Genomic DNA, 21598 nt, shown 5'->3' with positions numbered 1-21598 from the left:
TGTATTCTTTTAGGTATGATCTCATGAAGTACTGTTGGGAAGTGCTCACAGCATTTGGCGGCTGCTAAAGACATTTGTGTTCTTGATGTCATGGACGTTTTTGAGTATGACAGAAAGGCAGGACGGCTCTCATTGGCTCATGTGCTACCAAATATGGCAACACCTACTGTTTGGATGCCCGAGCGTCCATGGAGGGAACTGAGCAGATCAGGAGTCCGGATGAGGTTTCAGCTGAAGCTTCATTTATTTGGATATTCAAAGATCACACCAGTGTCTACTAGTCTCCACCCGTCTCGCTACACAACAAAACGAGCTCCTTTTTATACACCTGGTGACTAATTAGACCAGACAGACCATCTACAGGTAAGTATATCGATAACAATATATGTACAATAAATAGTCACATGATTTCACCAACCCCAAAGATATCAATAATAAGTTAACACCATGTACCATCCCTATAAATAGAGTCAATTATAAAACAAATAATTAATCTAAATAAACCCCTACCCGCTTCCTGTAGTTGGTACTTCCCGGAACTATAAAGCTCCGGGGGAACTATTTTGCAGAGGTGAGTTGTTGCCATATATAAATTAACCTTTATCTTGGCAATATACTGCATATACATAATATTGTTCTGCCACATAACTAATTAGACAGTCTTACAATCTGGCCGGTTCAATCAGTCACTCATTGCAGTTGTCTGTTTGTTTGTTCGCAGGGAGGACTAAATGGAACATCTTTGTCCCAGATGTGCCCATTCACAGTCCTACAAATAAATCTATCCAATAACAGTGTGTGTGTGTGTGTGTGTGTGTGTGTGTGTGTGTGTGTTTTCCTTTGTAACGTCATCACATCACATTTCAAATACTGTCCACAGCATAGGTAACGGCGGTGCGTCGCTACACCTCCCCATAGGAAACATATAAACTGTGATTATCTGTAGGAATCTAATGTAACATCCATGTGTTGAATGTCCACCATTGAATAGGTATCATGTACAGAATGTCTCTTTACAGTTTTAGACAAACATTAATGATTTGATGAACTCATGACAATGAAAGCAAATCGTTTTTATATAAACTTATTGTCAAACTTATATGGACAATAAAAACAAAAGCACACGTTCATCAAGATCAGTTTTTTATTCATTGGGCAAAGTACAATTTTTGTATTTGTAATGCTCTTCGCATGCGTACATGACTGTGGCTTCACAGTTTCAAAACCAAAACACCCACACAGGAAAGCAGAATGTACCAGAGTAGATTTGTGTTCCGTTCAGAGTATAGGGCTGGGCAATTATTCAATATGATAATTTGTCTTTCAAATGCAATCAAATCATTAACACATTCATCGAGATATCATGATACACGACTATGCTGTCTAAATTGATTACAAGCACATTGTAACTCAAATTTCTCAGAAGATTTTGCACTAAAGTTCTTATTTAAATGGGGAAAATACTCAGTACTCTTCTGTCAAGTATGTAATTGACACAGGAGTGTACAAAAATAGACATTACCATGTGGTTATTTCATACAGACTATTTTTTTTGAATTACCAGAAAAAATGCTTCATCGTGATATACTGTATCGTTGTGGGGATATCAAATGACTTTTATCGGGATAGAAAACATCAGTCACATAGCCCCAGCCATATTATGCACTTTACACTTTAGATTATTTTCACAACATTGGTTATTGTCACCAGGTCAAGAACCACAGTGGGTTTAGATCAATATCAGAACCAGAACACATGGGCTTTTGTGTTTCATTTTCTTGATTTAGGAAATTCTGCTTTAGAGTTCCCTCAGAAAACTCAAACTAGATCGCTCATAGTGTTAGCATTTTAAGAGTTATCTGAATGAGTCTCCCCAATAGGCTTTTAAAACAAAATGAATACAAAAGTTCATGTCTTCCGGGTTCTGATATCATTTATAAGAGGGTTAAAACCATTAAATTCACTGAACTTAAGTTGTGAGTGTTGTCATACCTTTTATTTTGAAATCTCAGATTACAAGGTCAAAGATGACCGTTTTCAGAAGGTGTGGAGACATAAACTTAAATATGGGTATACTGTATAACTTCAGCATTTGTCACACACGCAATGCAAGGAGGCACAATTACACATTGTGAAACAGTATCTACGAAAAAAGTGATGTCTCTCAGACTGAATACTGGCCAAGTTAAAGATTAACAACACACTTAAACTCTCCTTCCTTGTGTGTTTTTACGGGTCAGTGCCGCTCCACCACTAGAAGTGGTCATGTAGTGTGCAATGTGACGACACCTTAAAAAGGTGGAGGCAGAACTTTGCAGCGAGGGCAGCCTGTGTGTTGTTGCTCTTTAAGGGAAAATTCACATTGAATCACAAGGCAGAAAACTGCTGCTGTGGTGCTATGTATGCATCCACACACACACACACACACACACACACACACACACACACACACACACACACACACACACACACACACACACACACACACACACGTTGTTGCATTCCTGACTCCACCTCAACTCATCGACTACCATAGGGCGTGATCCATTGTGGATTTACTATTTAAACCGCAATGCCTCCTAAAACGGAGGCAAACACATACAATGACCAAATAAAATGACACACGAAAGCAATATGGAAGCATTTTGAAAATATTCTAACAGCAAATCTATTATTAGGAATGACTGCATCATTACGTTAGAAGTTTTCTTACTGTAAGTCACTGGATTTTAGACGCTTACAAAATGGAAAAAAATGTATTACGAGGAAACCCACATCATGACCTGAATGCTGTGAAAGTGAAGTGACCTCAAACCTGATAAAAACATTAACAGTTAACACAGAATTGGTGACAGTGCTGTATGAACGCCCGTTACTGTGTTATAAAGCAGAAAGGACATTGAATTTGAATCTGGTAAAATGTTGCTGAGAAATCTTGTATATGATTAAAGGCTTTACCTACATACCGCAGCACTCGAACAGTTACTCATTAAGCATTAATGCTCAACACGCATCATAATAAGAGTTATGAGCCTGTGCGATTACACAATTAAACATTTTAAAAATCAAAATCCGAAGCAGAAATCTATTAAAAATGTGTACTTATTTAGTGTTCTTTTTTTATCTCATCCTGTGAGAAAATGACGTGCGCTGCTGCGTGTTCACAACATCGACGAAAGATTGGACTAATATTGAAGTAGGGAGATTACACGGGAGATGAACCTGATGAAAATTTGTGGAACAAGCCATCTGCCCCCTGGATTCAGTGAAAATGCAGCACAGACATAAGACGGCATGAAGGCTCATCCTTACTTTAGGAACATTAAAATGCACTTCTCATCCCTCACTCTAACTCTCTTGAATCTGGGCTCTGTTTTAGAGGTGTCGCATCAAAATAAAAAAAAAATCAAATAGAGCGAGTGTTCGCCTGTGGAACATGAGCATGTTTCAGCTTGGATCCTCCATGGCAGTAGGGAGCAGCAGCAGTCTGGAAGCCTCAGTTCACCCAGATGGGCTATAGAAGCACACCTACATGGGAGTTTTGGACAAAGCCAGTACCCATTTACACTTTACTGCTCCAAAGGGATGTTGGGAACAAAATGTAGGAGACTGACCACAGCAGATAGTACACACATGCAGGGGGGAAGGATGAGCAGAACAGCATGATAACTCCTGGAAATAACACAAAAAAATAGAAGTGTAGTGAGATGTTAAGAGTAAAAACACTGACAAATTGACAAAGCAGCATGTATTAGCAGAAAAGGAGCCCTGTTTACCGAAACTATCTACATGGCTAGATGTCGCTACCGCATGCAGATGCTAAATGTTGTACCTGATATCTAATTTGTCCAAGAGAAATGTGAATCATACTGGATTTGTTTTTTTGTTTTGAAATGGCTTTACCTCCAGCGTAGACTGCTTTCTTCCAGGCCTGGGACTCCAGCACTCTGTCATGGGGGTAGAAGTTCTGGCTGATCATGAAGAGGATCATGGCCACCGCAATGACCCGCAGCAAGGCCAGGTTTCCCCCCGACAGCAGAGAGGCACTGGCCAGGATGGCCGAGGAGTAGATGCAGGGCAGGCCGCGATACATGAATGGGATCCCTAGGGACCGAACAAGAACACATTTCCACTAGGTCCTTTAAATAGAAAATTCAAAAAACAGCATAGATGTATAGTAACTATACATTTTGGAACTTACCGCTTGTAAAGAAACACAGGCGGGTAAACACTGACAAGACGTAACACACGCATAGGATGTTGTCCAGCAGGTCAGATGTCCTTAGGAGCAATGAAGTGGCAATCCCAAAGGTCGTGAAGTCAGCAAAATCATCTAGCTTTGCACCTGAACATGAAAAAAGAAAAGTGGGAATAGCAAACGTGGCTCTGTGAAGTTCACAAGGAGATAATAATTTTATTGGATTGAAATGTAATCTGAATAATTGGCATTAGAAGAGCTTCTAGTGAGCGCCAACTGTTCCATTATTACACTTCTTTAAATCCGACAGTAATTTAGTCATGAGGTTACATTCTATCAAAGTGTAGATATGTTATCATCTCGCCGGTACGGTCACTGACAATGTGCATGTGTGAAAATCTCCAAGTGGAAATTTCAGAGTCCGCCCAAACGGGCCGCCATTCTATAAACAACATTCTCCACTGCCTCGTCTCTTTATCTCCCCAAGAGCACAGCGCATGGTTTCAGCAGATGAGGATGAGGTGATTCAGGCCCCGGCTCAGATGACAGAGGTGGAATTCCACAGTCCAGGGTCAACAATTTTAGCAATTTCAGATATGCAGAGAAGCCAAAGCAACGGGATAAAATAGACAATTGGAGCGTGATCCTGTGGAATTAGGCTGCTTAATCAGAAAGTGATTGTTCATTTGACAAAACACATGGGGGGGGGGGGGGGGGGGAGACGGGACACAACAACATCCACCTGCAAAGTCATGCAGAAAAACCCCGTCGGGACACAAAGCCCCCTGAAATGTGCAGCAGACGATGTATTGTGATGCACCTGGGAGCTATTTTGGGCTTCAGAGAAAATGTGAACTTTCACACCAGAAGCTTTTAAAACAGCTATTTGTGCCTCTTCGTTGAATATGTACAGTGCTGTGCTCTTTTGAAAGCAAGCGACATCTTCAAAATTGTATAATTTGTGGAGTAAAAAAAAAAAGCTAAAAAGCTGCTATTTGATAAAGCTCAAGTTACATTCCATTAAATATGTATGATTCTTCTATTGGATACTTTGTAAGACTATCCAGAGTATTCAGTGGCGGTGTTTCCTTCTGCTGGTCCCTGTTGTTTATGACTTTGAGCGGCCTGATTGCAGAGTCCAGACAAAAGGACTGTGCAGCGAGCCCTGCCAACACCCGAGTCAAGGTTTATCTTTGGTAATGGCTCCCGACAACAACACTCCACTTACCCAGCGCAGAGCAGGCATCGAGTCGCCTGGCAACCGCTCCATCTGCCAAATCCAGAAGATAGCCAATCAGAACCAGCCAGCATGCAGCATGATGGTGCCTGAACAAAAACAAAAAACATACTTTTTATTAAAAATTAAGGATTTTCCGAGGGGGTTCAAAGTCAAATTTTAGTAATTACTGTGGGCCTGAGGGGCTAAAATATAAACAAAACAGAAAAAATTATATATATATTTTTTTATTTTGTTAGTTTTGTGACACATTCCTTTGTTTTCTGTTTTGTGAAATGTCGTTTTATTTTTTGCTTATATATTTTTGCCACCGTAATAACTAAAGTTGTTAAAATACAACAGATTACAATGATTCCGACCAAGCCATAGAGTTTGGTCACCCCTGACTGCTCCAGATAGTAAGATCTAACAATGTAAACTCACCCATTTAGACTGCTGAGAATGGAGGCAATGCCCATGACCATGTTAGCAACTGACAGAGCATTGGCTGCATTTTTACGCGCAAACTCCTTGATCTGGAGTCCTGTGGCGTCATCACTCAGAAAGAGCTTGTTGGTACACTGGAAGAGACCTTAGACCACACAACAGCAGCAGTTAGTAGTTGTCTGTGTTATGTCAATAACCCCTGCCCTGCTAAAGCTAACAGCTAAATCCCTACTATCATCATCGGGTGACCGTGCCAGCTGGCCTTTTGATGAAGGCGTCTATATCGGGGATAGTTTAATAATTATATCCCAGTGAGTCAAACTTCAGTTGAAGTGAAAAGAAAAAATGTGTAAAACTTCTGAAAGTATTCCTAATGCTTTACCAGTCATGAATGAATAATGAATTTATTTTTTATAAATTATACAATATTTTGTACACTATGAATACATATGGCAAGATATTGTAACATATGTGTGTGGGTTTTTTTATCTGTCTTTAAAACAAAAATATTGCTTTAAAAGCGATTCCCCTGTCTAATGTAAAAGAAGCATCACTTACCAAGACGTATGTTTATTGGACGAAGACCGACCATACGATACATTCATCCACTTTCAGATCACTAAAATGCATTTGTTACTGTACTTTCATTCATTCACAGCCTATAGCATGCAACATTACAGTGTCTCATGATCTACTCATTACATTATGAGTTACATCTATGCAATGAACATTATTATAACATTGTAAAAGCAGCATGCAGTAAACTTCAAAAATCAAATGGATATGATCATATTTGCAAAGGAAAAAACATCAAAAGGATACATGTCTGAACAGGATGCATGTGGAGTGTTAGTGCTCAACTGTAATCATATCAGGAGTCAAATGCACACGAATGCTGGTGTGGTAAACAAGTTATAAACAGTTAGGGGACTACCACATACACCATTGGCTATAGTGAGATTGAGTTGGACCTACTCCAATAGACACAGACCAGACGTGAGATCTATTAGCCTGATAAGACGTGGTGGCCTGAGACAAGGACATGGCAGCAGCACACACATAGCTCACTATTAAATCTATTAATATCACTGTAGCTGAGGCTTTAATTGGGATCATGGCATAAAGATATGTCTACAACCTGTCCTTATTTACATAACTGCACGGGGGTGTAAAGCCAATTTTAATAGTTTGATTAAGTTTGTTTGAAGTGCAGTTAGTAAAATGTACAATTACTTGACAAACTTTAGTTTGACAAAAAGGCGATAGCGCCACAACTTAGTCAGCAAGATGGAATGACTGCTGACACTGCCTCGCCCCAGCCAAATACTTCTTCCACCCCCCCCCCCCCCACAAAGCTGTGATGTTTTTTAATGAAGTAAAACAAAGAAATCAGTGTTTCCTGTCTGCCTCCGCTCTTGTGAGCTTAATGCTTTCTCTCTAGTCATAGTTACTGTCTAAGACAGAGTGCACAGATAAATGACCTGCAAAATTTTAAGAATTTTAAACGTTGCTTTAGCAACCCTTGTGTTTTTCACCCTGAACTTCCTGTGATTCCAAAGCCAGGCGAGTTCAAGACATTCTTCATCTGAAAGAAAACAGCGTATGAGACACAGCAAAAGCCAACAATAACTTACACTTTTACTTGACAGCATGCTTTCTACTTCTCATTTTGGATTTTTTTAAAACAATTCACAACCTGGCATTTGGATTGTTATCTGAAAACTGTTCATGGGTAAACAAACACATCAGTTAATGCAGTTTGCTAATGGAATAGTCAGGTTCATTAACTTTACTCACAGTAAATACAATTAGGGAGGCACACGTGCAGCCCCATGTGCAAAGCCAGTGAGGTGGCAGATCTCACTGCCAAGTTTTGCACTAACCACTTAAGACACTGTCTCGGTCACAAATAAAAAGAGGATAAAGCCAGAGACAATTGCAAGCAGGCCTCTACTTCTGGATCGCTGCCTAATGACTGCAAAGCATGCTGGGCAGGCCCTTGTTATGCAATGCTCTGCTATGTTACAGTAACTGGTAACAACTACCAAGACTAAACGGAAAACAAGGAAAACAATTCAGAACAGGGATAATCTGACTTGAACTATATAAACTATTTACATTTTCACTGAGTTAACTGTGTTTTGTGTTAGTGGCATATAGTCGAGGGGAAAAGGCAATACAGTTGCAATTCGTTCTAAATACTATACACCATTCAACATGTGTTCCTATACATTCTAATGAGTGTGGTTTGTGATTCTGTAATATGAATTCATAACAATAAAACATTATATATATATATATATATATATATATATATATCACAATAAACTATCCTCAAACTGTGTGGACTACATACAGTGTATATTAATGTGTTGGTGTTGACGTTTACCTGCACATACTTTATTATAATTGCATATCGTAACTTTCTCATATCTACTTTATGCTATATGTATTCTATGTTGTTGTTGTTGTTGTTGTTTTTACAAAAAAATATTTTTGAAGTTCAAACTTCTTAAAAACTCGCTCAGCACATTAGTGGTGGTTTTCCAGGCTAATTTGATCCAAGCAGACCTACATGTATAGGCCTGCCCTCTGGCACCCATGTAAATAATAATCCACCTGTTGAGGTGCAATTTAGAAACAAGTACCTACCAGAAGAGGGAGACAGCAGGATCATGATTGTCTCTGGCTCACAGCTGTAAAATGAAACAGTTAAAAGATGCTTACTTATATTAGCATTATGACATTCAACCATACATTGTTTGAGCATGATCGATAGACTATGTGAAAATAACTAATAAAAACAAGGTACAACATCATGCCACAGAAAGTCCATAAAAAGATTTTAGGTTATCAGTTTTGGAAACCATATGCCTACGCATTTAGCTACACCATTACTTGTAAATCTGTATTATTTTGCATTCCATGACTTCTTTTAGCGCTATTAGCTGGACTGTCATTGTATGGCTGAATAATTCTTAAATGTTTTGAATGTGCGCAACAACAACCGCTTTTTTCTTTTTTTTTCCATATATTGAAAGTATGATGGCAAAATCCCAAATACATAATTGGCTGTATGCCAGAAAATTCACCCATGGGTGTTCTTTTACGCTTCCCAAATTTGACTCGGCTTCTGAAACGCTTGCTGGTTTACGGCCGCTCGGCGGAGTGTGTGTGTGGGGGGGGGCGCGGCCTCTGCGCAGACAAAAACATCACCAGCTAGAAAATCAAATGATCTAACGGAACAGGTGACTCGACGCACGTTTCCTGTAAAAACTAGAATACATTCCTCATCACACACCCTTTTTAACCCCTGAAACTCCTCAGAGCACCACTGAGCTGGGTTATTTTTTTTATTTTCTTTTGTTCGCACCAAATTACAAGACTACAATTAGACAGGTGCGTTGCTAGATCATAGTTGTTGTACAGCGCGCGCCTGTTTTGGTTAATTTCCTGACACGTTTGTATCGTTCTCGTTTAAAATCGCATGGATGTGGTTTCAGGCTTTTCTGTAAAAAAAAAAAAAAGAAAAAAAAAAAAAAAAAAAAAAAAAAAAGGCGTAATGCTCAGTCAATTTTTCATGAATAAACAATGGTTGACGATGAAGATAATTAGAGCAGTAAAACACGCAGCATGAGGAGGCTGGAGTCAGCTCGCAACTGCGTCACAATCGAACGGTCCGACTCATACAAAGCGGGCCTATAATTTGCGCTAAAACAAAAAAAAAAATCTATTCACCATTGATAATGGAGATACAGGTACCAATAACACATGCGGATTGTCTCATCTTACCTGAAAGGACCTCCAAAGATTACAAAATATAGACAAATCCAATGACGTCTAAACGCGCGTGCCGGGGGAGCTTGTTGTCTTTCCTTTTCTTTATCACGTGGTTGATCTCTGTGTCTCTTATCTGTCTTTAGTATTTTGAGTCGATACGCTGACTACAGTATGCACAACACAGGCCGTTTACCTTTCAGCTTCACAGCATCTACTTCAGCGCGTCCTTTTAAAGACCAAGGGTAAATCCGCTGGAATATTCCACCGGAAATGACGCTCCTATTGCCGTTAGTTTCTTTTATGACAATTCAGCTAGCGGATGGTGTTACATCCCGAATAGTTGTCAAACCTGTTCGTGTGGTGTGTTCGCTTAACAACATGTTTTAAAACCAGTTTGGGTGTACAATAATTGGGTACAATTATTGTTAATATTGCATTTTTAAATGTTTTTAAGAAGTTAGTATTTCAACAAGATTTTTGCAGACTCGTGAAGTGTGTTCACTTGTCTTTGAGAGTCAAACTATTACTGTTGACCTACTTGTTGATCCAGTTCTGGTGTTTAGGCAGTGGAATGGCAACCCTTCACATAAGAGTTAACTCATTAACTGTTAACTGAGTTATCATAAACTGTATCCCCTTGTGAGAGTGTTTCAATACTCAATGCTTAATCCTTTAACCCTCATGCAAGACCCCAGAGGTATACTGTTTGTCATATCTAACAGGTGCTTTATTATATCATTCCTATTTTTCATGACTTTGTCAATCAACGTAGTCCTAATGCTTGTTTTCTGTTTCTGTCTTAATTAGATCTTTTAAAAAAGACACAGATTTCCTCATGTGCTCTGTGTATGTTCACGAAACGCAAAATGCTTATGCTTTAACTGTAACTGTCCAAAAATAAGATGACATTATTTACACAACTGATCGTGTTTTGAGAATAAATAAGTTAACATTTTGCTATGATGGTTGTTCCTTAGTATATTCTTGGGGTCCCCAAGGATGAGGGCTAATGTTCTAACTAAGAAAACAACAATTACAAAAACAAAACTTTGCATTTTTTATTTCCTTTGGGCATGTGTCAATTTCCTACCACGGAATTAGTAGTATTACCAGTACTAGTATTATTTAGAGGTATTTTTCTAGATGTTTAACAAGTTTACAGTAGGCTACTTTGAAAACATCTTAGAAATAATGAGAAATCATACTGAAAAATGTATATTCTTCATCAAATATGTAATGGATTAACATTAAATATATGATATTAACAACAGTGAATATCATTAGGTTTTTCTTATTATATACAAATTGTAAATTCATTATCTTATTCATATTATTAACACTACTACCTTTAGCTATAACTATGAAAGAACCATTTGGTAGAGCATGTTTTTAGAAAATGATTTGACCCACATTAGACTTTTTTGCATCAATTTACATAATTCTTTACCCGTCAGTTCAAACTGCTCAAAATGCTTGATTTTCAAGTGATTCACGTAGACTTCGGATAGTCAGTGTAACAGAGTTACCTTTGTGGTTGTCATATTTTAGGCTAAAGTTCCTTTGTTTTTAGGCCACTAAATCTCACTAGAGTGAGAGGACTGTCAACCAGGAGACCCAAGTGGATTTATGGTAGTGGATCTAACCCTAACCCTAACCCACATTCATGTCCCTGAACACGAAACAATTATATTTCGTGACTATTTCACAAATTGCCGTAAGACTGTGTTGTCCTCTAAGGATTAAAGTTGGTACATAAAAACACACGAAAGCAGAGGAATGCAAGCAGAGACTATATCTCACAGATTTATTCACAAAACATTTCATTTTGTTATTGAAGCTGTTACGACAATTACTTCTGGTCTCGTGAGGCAAAAGTCTGGAAGACCTTCAAATCAGAGAGTAAAAAGTTTAAAATAAATACCCACAATTGTACATAACATTTTATTTTTGACTGCTGCAAAGTGCTGTCCCATTCGTATTCACACCATTTCAAGCAGTTACAGTCTCTCACACGCAACCCTTTAACAGGGGACGTCAGTGAAGTCCCTGAGGGTCCAGGGATTAATTAAGGCTTTAGGGGGGACACTGGGATTGGGCCGTTGAGAGGCTCCATGAGCCGCCAGTACTGTAAAAAAAAAAGAATGGTCCATTGGAGAGAACGGAGATGACGTGACTCTCATTAAACAGCTCTAGCATAACATACCGAGTGGGAGCGACCGGTCAATCAGGTTGAGTGGGTATTTATTTTCATACTAACATGCTAAAGAATGTGAGTGTTTGCTTCTCTTCTTCAAACCCTTGTGGAGACACTAGGTTATTTAGAATAGGACTAAATTGTCTTACTAAATAAAGAGTACCAAGACACAACACAATATACAGAAACAGATATTTAACATGATGTAGGTTGATGACATAGCACATTGGCTTATCAGTCATTACACATAATGCACCAACAGTTCATTTCCTAAAAAACTTGATCGGTCACATTGCGCAGAAAGTCAGCGGACATGTAAGGCGGACCTTGTAGTCCTGACAGCGTTTCCCCCCAGGCTGCTCAGCATTCACACAGGCAAAGCCCAGACTAGCGTCATATCTGCAAAACATGCAGTAAGAAAACGATTTAAAAAAGGCACTCCACCAGTTTTACACACGAATCTCAGTTTACTCGTCACCCATTAAAAGGAGTATAGTTCGACATTTTGTGAAATACCACTTCCATGTCTGTACGGTAAATACAAAGCTACCTCCAGCAGCAGGCTAGCTTAGCTAAGCATAAAGACTGGCTCTGTCTTAAGGTTACAAAATCTGCCAATCACCTGTAAAGCTCACTAATTACAAATAATACAATAATAATAAATGAAAATAATAGTAATGGTTTTAAAGGTTTACAGAGGGTTATGTGTCTGACTTAATCTTGGCCACTTTCTGCTGAGGTTGCAGGCAACCAGCAGAGACTACCCCTGGCTAAAAAAATATATATTCTTTTTAGCATAAACTTTTTTTAAACCAGGACAATCCCATTGGGATTTTGAAACTATTTTAAAATGGGATCCTGGAAAAGATGGTCACATAAAAGTTTCACCACATTAAAAAATACAGATAACCAGCTTAAAAAGAAAACAGCAAAAAGTGAAAGACAATATAAAAACACGAGTCAAGCTCATTTAGCAAATCTACATTCTCTGTGAAGGCAGCTCTCACTCGTGGAATGCTCTGACACCACACATACACCCAAAACACGTACACAACATTCAAACACAGCCTTAAGGAATGGCTTGTTGACAATCAGGTGTGCAATCAGATGTCTGTCCTGCCTGCTTGTTTCGCCTATATGTGCATTTGTCTTGTTCAGTGTTGCTATTTTCCATTTTTGATGTGTATGTTATGTGCCTCAGCGTTATATATGTGCTTCCTGATGCATGCTGCAGCCTGTTATGTCTGCTCCTCTCTAGTGTCTTATGTACACTTTTATTTTGTTTATGTGCATTGGTTTTGTCTATACCCTACTGTCTGTTTATCTATGAATTTTAATTCCATTTTAATTTGAAATTTTTTAATTTTTAGGCTGCCTTCAAACATCTGGCCGGGGACAGCAGATGAAAACTAGCCTCTCTGGCTAACTCTGGCTCACTTACAGTTTGACTGTTGATTGGTGTGCATTGTCCCTGAAATAAATAAACAAATAAATACAAATATAAAAACATAAAGAAATTCACATGAAGGAGATCACAGACTTTAAAACAAACCAGCAAATTGCATCGATGATTTGGAAAAGTACATTCAGAGCTCAAATGATCCTTAATCCATGGTTAGAAAATGAAAGAAGATGAATTTGCATGCATAAATAAAATATCACCATAATCAATTGCTGATAGAAGCAAATTTATATTTAAAAAAATAATAATCCTGGCGAAATAATCCTGGCTGACTGTTCCCCATGCTTCCAGTCTTTATGCTAAGCTAAGCTAACTGCCTGATGACTTTAACTTACCTTGCAGACAGAAGAGTTGCATCAATATATTCCCACCTAACTGTGAACAAGCAAGTTAAATAATGCTTTTTTGCAAACATGTAAACTATTCCTTTAACACTGGAACTCATAACAATGTAGCAATGCTGGGCATTGCCCAGTTGCTATTCATGTTTGGTGTTATTAATAACACCAAACATAAGTTTTTCTTTATCCATCAACACAACTCACATCTGAAAGACGTCTCCCGTCTCGTGCGCTGGGACACCGGACACTGTCATGGCTTCAATGGCCACAGGCTTGGAGCAGACCTGACTGGGATGTAACATCTGCAGTGTGAGGAGGGTCTCATAGTCCCCTCGCTGTGTGGGCTCGTCCACGTTGAACCAGCGTGTCCTGCAACCTGCCAACCAGTCAGAGGCATATTCTGAGAGTTTAATTTGGTTTTACAGGTTGTGATATTTCTTTTTCAGCAATATACACACCGATAAGACTCATATACTGTATGTATATTAAGCCCTTGCTATAGTCAACATTTTCCTTTTATGTTTTCGCAAAACTCAACAGCTTTACAGGATAAAGTCAACATCAAACTTACCCTGACAGAAATCTGAGGGACAGGTCAGCATCACCTCATAATCCTTACATTGTTTACCGCTCTGTTTTTCATTGATGCATGCAAATCCAAAAGTAGCATCGTAGCTGGAATATAAATACAAGCAAGATAAAAGACTCATTATGAAAGCCCGATGAGGCACTGAATTAAAGCCACAAGCCTGTATGGTTGATTCAAAACGTGCTTACGAGAGGTAGCTGTCTCCAGTGTGTTCAGCGGATATTCCACTTGTTGACCTGGCCTCAATGCTGATTGGGTTCGCACAGACTTGATCAGGGAAAGTGTTCAGTAGCTGAAGTATGGACTCCACATCACCCTCCTCTGACGGGTCGTCACTGTTCAGCCACTGTGTTTGACACTGCTCTGACACTGAGTGGAAATATCACATTAAAACTGGATTACAGCGATAAACAAGAGTGGGTTTTGTTAAGGACTGTGAATAGTATAAAGAAGGAAGTGTATGGTCAATTTTCTTTTTAATCTAAGTTTCTTTTGAGAGAGCAGGGAATGGAAAACATTTTCACCACGTATTCATATTTAATTCGGAGATAAGGAAGGTTATTTTTTATTTATTTAATAAACAGTGGCGATGCAGATGAACATTGTTACACAGGAAAAACATTGTACACACAGAGAAGTCTATCCCAGCATGCACTGGGCAAGACATGGGATACACTGTGGTCTGGTTGTCCATTACAGGGTGCTCACATTCACATAGGAGATGTTTAACTTTAGAGTTAAACTTTAGAGTTTTAAATCAATTGGTCTTGCATGTCTTTGTGAATGTCTTTGTGAAAACAGTTATGGTAATAATTGACTTAGCAATAAAAAACAAATAACTTTCACTTCCGTGTGTTCAGTCAAAAGCAAAGGAAGATACGTACCTTGACAGAACTCGTTTGGACACGTAAATCTGACTTTGTAATCTTCACAACTCTTGCTCCGCTGCTCTGCATTTACACAGGCAAACCCGTAGGTGGCATCATAACTACAACAAAGAGGAAGGGAGGGTGGTGAGTGTGGCCCATCTCTCCTCAAGTAATTCAATAGTTTTATCTTATGTTGTTAATCTCACTTTAAAAAAGTATCGGAGGTGTTGGAGGCAGGTTCTCCAGAGATGGTCTGGACCTCGATGGCTATTGGCTGAGGGCAGATTTCTCTCGGGTATATGCTTCGGAGGTCACTGAGGACCTCGAAGTCTCCGTTTCCCGTTGGGTCATCATGATCAAACCAGCGCGTCCTACACTCTACGAATAATGAAGAATCGAAGAAACCCACATTTTAGAGCTTAACCCTTAATGTTTTTCCCTGAATCTAAAGGGCCAGTGTGTTTCATTTCAGAGGATCTACTCTCAGAAATGGAATATAGCATTCATTACTACGTTTTTCCATTAGTGTATAATCACTTGAAACCAAGAATTGTTGCGTTTTTGTTAGCTTAGACAGAACCCTTCATATCTACATATAGAGTCCATCGTGTTGCACCGGCATGTTTCTACAGTAGCCCAGAACGGACAAACCAAACACTGGCTCTAGAGAGGGCCTTTTGCATTTTTATGTAAACTGAAGGCCACCGTAGTTCTCCGACACAAATGTGAAACTGTGGTAACGTGAGCCGCATAGTAAGCCGTGGTAAAGTCAGCAACCGCTTGACTTCCGTTGCTCCTCAACAAGTGTTATTGTGCTTAGGATGGCCTCTGAGCGAGGCAAACATCGTTAACACGGTTTTGCTCAGTGGAGTTTACCGCAGTCTAGGAAAGGAAGGTCTTCAGTTGGTTCCAATCTGCAACCACACCGCCAAATGCCAACAAATCCTACACACTGTCCCTTTAAGTTAAGATCGTATCACGTTTAGTTTAACCACGTACCTGAGCAGAACTGTCCCGTGCAGGTGAACATGACCTTGTAATCGTAGCACTGTCTCCCTTTCTGTTCCGAGTTAAGGCACACGAGGCCCTCTGATGCACTGTAACTGCAAAACACAACCATCCCATCCTAATGTTACACTTGGTTTAAGTTAAAAAAAAACACATCTCCTCATGTAAGGTATGAAATTATATAAATTGCTAAATCTTCATCCTTCGCATGTAAATTCACAGTTAATGCCGTCATTTAACCATAGCGGTAGATAACTGTAATTTATCAGCGTAATACAGTTTTTCCCGTGAAGTGGTGGAAATACATCTCTCTGTAAAAGTTCAGTGAGTCAGTATACACTGTATACTGACTCACTGAACCAACATGTATACTATACATATATATCGTAATGTTGGTTGTAGGCTAATGTTTCAGCTATAATTATAGCACATTTTTATTAATCAAACTGCTCACAGCTCACTAATCATTTTTGAGTGACAAGATGTGGCCGGCTGTGCCTGAACTCCACTTTGGACAGCACAGCTTCAGTCATTCTTCTGAACACAGCCATGTGGAGATCAACCGTAGTAACGTTAGCTAGCTAACAGCATAGCCAGCCAAGTTAACGGTAGTAAAGTTAATCGCCAATTACAGTGTGAAGATGTAACATTGGTGGCCTAAAAGTGTTACAGAGCCGACTGTAGGATTGCAAACCAGAAGGAACGGGACGATGTTCAAAAGGGAGTGGAGACCTGGAGTAGCCAAAGTGTGTCTCTAAGACGATGAAGAAGTGAGGCAGTCAAATCCTCTTTCTCTTTCTTTTGTCTTTCTCTTTTACACTGTTGTGTAGTTCATGCAGTTGACATGTACATGTGTAAAATGAGTGTGTAATTATTATTTACAAAGTCAGCTGTATAAATGATTGAGGACACGTAAGTAACTAGTTTTTTGTTGTTGTAAAGTAGCAGATTTTATTACCCTTCGTAAATGTTTGTTAACATGCTGGTAAATACTGTAGAATTACCATAACACCCAGGTATTCTACTATTACATACCTTTATTAAATATACGGTAAGATACTGTTAAAATAAATTACAGTAGCTGCACCATCAAATAACAGTAAATTACTGGCGTCTCTGCTGCCAATATTTTACAGATTATTTTACAGTGAAATTGTTTAGAGTGTAGGATTTCATTTTTTAAGAATGATAACAAGAATATCAGGCACATGCTAAAAGTCTCCTTCTTCTTTTTGAGTTGGTTTGGAGCAGTGGAAAAAATATCACATAGAGGATCCTATTAATACTAGCCAAAATCTACTACTAGACAGGACTACAACAACTCACAATGTGTATTAGGAAAATACAAGTGTTAATATCTGATGTGAAATCAGTACTGTAAAAGTGAAGACTTTACGTGTGGAAGGTGTTCCGGGTGTGCTGTGACTGGACTCCAGAAACCGTCTGAGCCTCCATGTCCACTGGATTGGAGCAGATCTTTGTCCAGTGCTTCCTTCTCAAGTCACTCAGGAGCTCAGAGTCTCCGTTACTGGAAACATTGCGCTCATCAAACCAGGCTGTCCTACAGGCTGCGGAAGAGCAAAGTTATAGGGTTCGACATTCTGATGTGCAATAGTGCTTCATTAATGGATTCAGACCAAAAAAAAATAAATAACAGAGAGCTTACTTTCCAATGCAGTGGCAAAGAATTGAAGGTCTGGAGGAAGAAGAAGTCTTTGATCAGCTATACATTCTGTTTCTGATCATTGATTGTGTTTGAAATAATAAGAATTGAACCAATAATTCATTATATTACCTGATGCCAGAAGACACCAAACTGCAAAGCTCTAAAATAACAACGGAAAACAAAGAAATCACAAATGCACTGTGATGAAATACACAACTTCAGTTAAAATTGCACAACATCAAAATACCTGCAAGACCAGCATGTTTTTTCTATCCGGTAATCTTGAAGAGGTATAATACAACAAATCCACATGTAGTTAAGTTCTTCAGAGGAAATAAAATGTCCTTCACAATGATGCTCTCTGTTTAGAGTAGTCTGTTCTAAGAAGGTCCGAGGCATTTGTAACACGAGTTTATCATCCCCGGGGATCTCGATGGTGTCCGTACAATATCCTCCGCCCATGGAGGATGAGCCTGTAAGGAGTGCTCCTCCTCAGTAATCAGTAATATGTAATGGAGCAGTAAGCATCACCACCAACACGCTGCTCCTCTCAGGAAGTTCAGGTTTCCTCCTCGATCCCTTTCTTCTCCCACCTCTCCATGGAGTTAGAAAAACAAGCACCACTGTTTTCTTCATGAGTTTCCCTCTATCATTAGCATCGTTCAGATACTGACTTTTGACAGAATCTGTATTCACTTAAACAGATAATTAAGTAATATTTAATCAAGAGGTATTGATAAGCGTTATATGTGGTTTATCAGTGTATTGTTGTTTAATGCTCTTTTGTTCTGTGCTATTGTGTCTCTGTCTCCTCAATTTCAGCGATGTATTCAAATGCATAAATGCATCAGATACTTAGCAACAACTCCTATTTCTGTTTTATTGTTGTTTGTGTTTTTAAAGCTTTTAAGTAACCCAAAGTATATCGAACACATTCAGTTTAAATGTCAAAAGCTATTCTACACAGCAAGACTGCCTCTGTTAATAATGAAAGTGTTGTAAGGTGATATGTTCACTAAAATCATCTGTTTATTTATTTATTATTAATTAATATACTTTAATTCTTTATTTCTGACCAAATCACGGAGGACTGTCAGTTTTAATGGGTTAAAGGATATGCAAATGTTTTCAGGACGGTTGAAAAACAATATTCAGGCTCATATATGTATATTCAAGCAGCTCTTGCTTGCTGTTCATTTCTCCTACTGGCTATCAAAACATATTTGTACTTCAACAGACTTTAACTTTGAAAAAGCCCTTTTGATTGAACTAACTGGCTGTGGACTTTGGAAGCGCATAAGGAAGTATCTATTCTTATTAATTAAAATTAAACTCTTTCAATGTTCCTGTGGGTATGTGAGTATTGTTACAAGACAGACATGAAAAAATATGAATTCTTTATACTGCATCCACCTCTGTGTTACAGTCCATTAAAATGGTTTGTCCTACTGTCCTTTTTCATGAAGCTTCTGAAATGTGATATATGAAAAAATAAGGAGATTGTTGGCTAACTTCTTTAGCTAATCATTAGCATTACACAGACTGGCTGGACTTCCTCCGGACTTCGTATTAATATCCCAGTTCTGGATGGTGAACTAATCACACACACGATCACGACACTATGCACTACAATAAAATAGTACCGTTACACTACATCACCCTTTCTTTAATTTTAAAGACAAAAAATGCTAAATAACATAACATCCCATCTTCTGTTTAAGTTATAATGATGAAAGTCCAACTCAAAATAAATGCTACTTAATGTAAAACCCATCTCTTCATAAAACATAGACTTACTCTCACATTTTCTTCAGGATTTAAACTCTTTTTTCTCAAACTGATTAACAACCAACATGTGTTTGATTAACATGTGCGGTCCTCCAGTTCAGCAGTCTGCTGGGTTAAATGATACGGTGAAAGTCAAGACTTCGTGGTTTGACGGCTGGATGATTTAATTACTGTCCCTGAGGCTCAGAAAGAAAAAGAGAGCTACATGATAACAAACCTCCTCTGTGAGCGTGACAACCACGATTATAAATATGACAAAGGCTATTAAGGCCTGCATGTGCTGAAAGAATGAACAGAATATGAACTAAAGAGGATGTTGGCAAACATATAAACTTACATGAATGATTTCTTGAACTTGTCGCCATTGCTGTGTCTCACTTAGGTTTGTAACACTATGAGATTTTCACCATACAATAACCATCTCAGAAAATCTCACAGTAAACAGTATTACACTGTTCTGCCTGTCTTCTACTTCTTTTTCTGATTCTAATTAATAATATCAATTCATTATTAATATTGACACTAATATCACCATTAATATTAATATTGATATAAATTAATATTAGTTACAATGAACCTTAAAATAATGAGAATTTAATTATTATAATAAACAGAAATATAAACCTGAGAAAAAAAATCAGCATCTACTCTATATAACTGAAGCTCAGTGTATGTTAGCAGCAGTATAGCATGGTACATTATTAACAATGTAGATATACTGCAGGTGCACAACAGTGCAGGCAGACTGCTCATCTGTACCTTTAACTCTCTCTCTCTCTCTCTCTCTCTCTCTCTCACACACACACACACACACACACACACACACACACACACACACACACACACACACACACTCATGTCTGTTTTTCCAATACCCTATCTCACTGTCACTCATTGGAGTCTTCCTTTGAGCAGCACCTGCATAGTGATGATGAGAGCTCACCAGTTGAATGTGACTACTGAGTTACTGTAGATAACAATTGAGGTGTCGGCCAGGCTGGCAAGGCCCAAGGCCCTGCTGTTAAATGTCACAGAAAGAAAAGGATAAGTAACCAGGATTAGTGTAGAATAACTGCTGTCTGCGTGACACTGTTACACAACACACCCAGAGCCTAGAAAGGGATGGATTTCTGACAGGAAATGACCACAAGGCTTCACTGTGATGGAAATATGATATCAGGCTGCTTACTGAATTTCTTAAAGAAGAAAGAATGATTCAAGTGCTGCATCAGTATTATGTTCGATTTGTGTTTATTTTCAAATATGTCCTGAATGTTGGCGGCATTCTGATGGGATCTTATTTCTACGGTGAATTAATTTTAGCATCACAGTTGGAAAAAGGACGCAGAGACTTTACATATATTTCATGTAATTAAGCTTTTGAATGTCAGTGCGTCATGTACAAGTTTCCTGAATGCCATTAATGGGCTTAAACAGACAACTGACAATATCTTCAAAACGGCCAAAAAAAAAACGTGTTCTGAAAAGAACATCAAAATGGGGATGTGGTGGGAATTAATCCTGTGAGAAATAAACGTGACGAGGAACTGTCAAATGTCTTTGAGTATTTTATTGGACAGACACTCAGAGCTCTTTCCCCGCGGATGGTTCGGAGGTCTAACAATGAGTTAAAGTTTTTGCAGAGTATACGTATATGATTCACACAAGCTGAACTCCCATTCCTTCTCCAAATCTCATTTCCTCCTCCCGCGGGCGTACTCATTCTTTCAGAAGAGGCCAAGATGTTATGACCGGATCACAGGCCTCAGCAGGTGCCAAGATGTCATGACAGCCAGGTCGTGGCTGGTGATGCTGTCTCTGCTTTCATGCAAAAGATGTTGGGGGTGAAATAAGGTTGAGACAAATGCAAGTCAGACATAGATTCTATTTGTCTTATTTGATTTGATTATATAGGTCAAGTTACAACATAAGAACATACTGATAAGTTACCACAACAGGGGAAATATCTAGCCTTTAGTGGTTCTTGAGGCAGTTTCATTTAAATCAGACTTATAGAGAAGGACTTTTCAAAGCTGACCT

At 38.7% G+C, this 21598-nt stretch overlaps 2 protein-coding genes across 4 annotated transcripts; both read right to left on the bottom strand.

Moving 5' to 3' along the window:
• Nucleotides 1-1130: 1130 nt before the first annotated feature.
• Nucleotides 1131-9923, bottom strand: tmem269 (transmembrane protein 269). 3 transcript variants are annotated; one of them, XM_068733802.1, is made up of 7 exons: nucleotides 9835-9923; nucleotides 8514-8557; nucleotides 5859-6006; nucleotides 5427-5524; nucleotides 4202-4345; nucleotides 3904-4104; nucleotides 1131-3672 (listed from the first exon to the last, which is right to left on the bottom strand). In XM_068733802.1, exons 2-7 carry the CDS (start codon nucleotides 8536-8538, stop codon nucleotides 3563-3565), a joined length of 726 nt encoding a protein of 241 aa, XP_068589903.1. In that variant the 5' UTR covers nucleotides 8539-8557; nucleotides 9835-9923; the 3' UTR covers nucleotides 1131-3562. The 3 variants fall into 3 exon arrangements, with proteins under 3 accessions (XP_068589903.1, XP_068589902.1, XP_068589905.1); XM_068733801.1 differs by having other exon boundaries at nucleotides 9654-9911; XM_068733804.1 differs by lacking the exon at nucleotides 9835-9923 and adding an exon at nucleotides 9654-9700 and having other exon boundaries at nucleotides 5859-7446.
• A 1572-nt stretch (nucleotides 9924-11495) lies between these two features.
• On the bottom strand, nucleotides 11496-18101 carry si:dkey-205h13.2 (mucin-5B). Its single transcript, XM_068733415.1, has 11 exons — nucleotides 18018-18101; nucleotides 17900-17930; nucleotides 17771-17800; nucleotides 17501-17672; nucleotides 16096-16199; nucleotides 15303-15474; nucleotides 15112-15215; nucleotides 14416-14596; nucleotides 14210-14313; nucleotides 13843-14014; nucleotides 11496-12234 (listed from the first exon to the last, which is right to left on the bottom strand). The coding sequence occupies exons 1-11, from the start codon at nucleotides 18030-18032 to the stop codon at nucleotides 12123-12125; spliced, it is 1197 nt and encodes a 398-aa protein (XP_068589516.1). The 5' UTR covers nucleotides 18033-18101; the 3' UTR covers nucleotides 11496-12122.
• Nucleotides 18102-21598: the final 3497 nt, after the last annotated feature.

Source organism: Cebidichthys violaceus, unplaced genomic scaffold, assembly GCF_023349555.1.
Source record: "Cebidichthys violaceus isolate CVI_PGR_0920_01 unplaced genomic scaffold, fCebVio1.0.p SCAF_6, whole genome shotgun sequence".
NCBI classification, from domain to species: domain Eukaryota; kingdom Metazoa; phylum Chordata; class Actinopteri; order Perciformes; family Stichaeidae; genus Cebidichthys; species Cebidichthys violaceus.
The sequence above is the reverse complement of the archived record's forward strand: the minus strand, read 5'-3'. Positions and strand labels throughout refer to the sequence as shown.

Coding starts and splice junctions, on each gene's coding strand:
- tmem269 (XM_068733802.1), bottom strand. CDS start 8,538: ATGATCCTGCTGTCTCCCTCTTCTG. Junction 6,007..8,513: donor CCTGCTGTCTCCCTCTTCTG/GTAGGTACTTGT, acceptor GTGTGGTCTAAG/GTCTCTTCCAGTGTACCAAC. Junction 5,525..5,858: donor ATTCTCAGCAGTCTAAATGG/GTGAGTTTACAT, acceptor GTTTTTGTTCAG/GCACCATCATGCTGCATGCT.
- si:dkey-205h13.2 (XM_068733415.1), bottom strand. Junction 17,801..17,899: donor TTGGTGTCTTCTGGCATCAG/GTAATATAATGA, acceptor TTCTTCCTCCAG/ACCTTCAATTCTTTGCCACT. Junction 14,597..15,111: donor TCCAAACGAGTTCTGTCAAG/GTACGTATCTTC, acceptor ATTTCCACTCAG/TGTCAGAGCAGTGTCAAACA.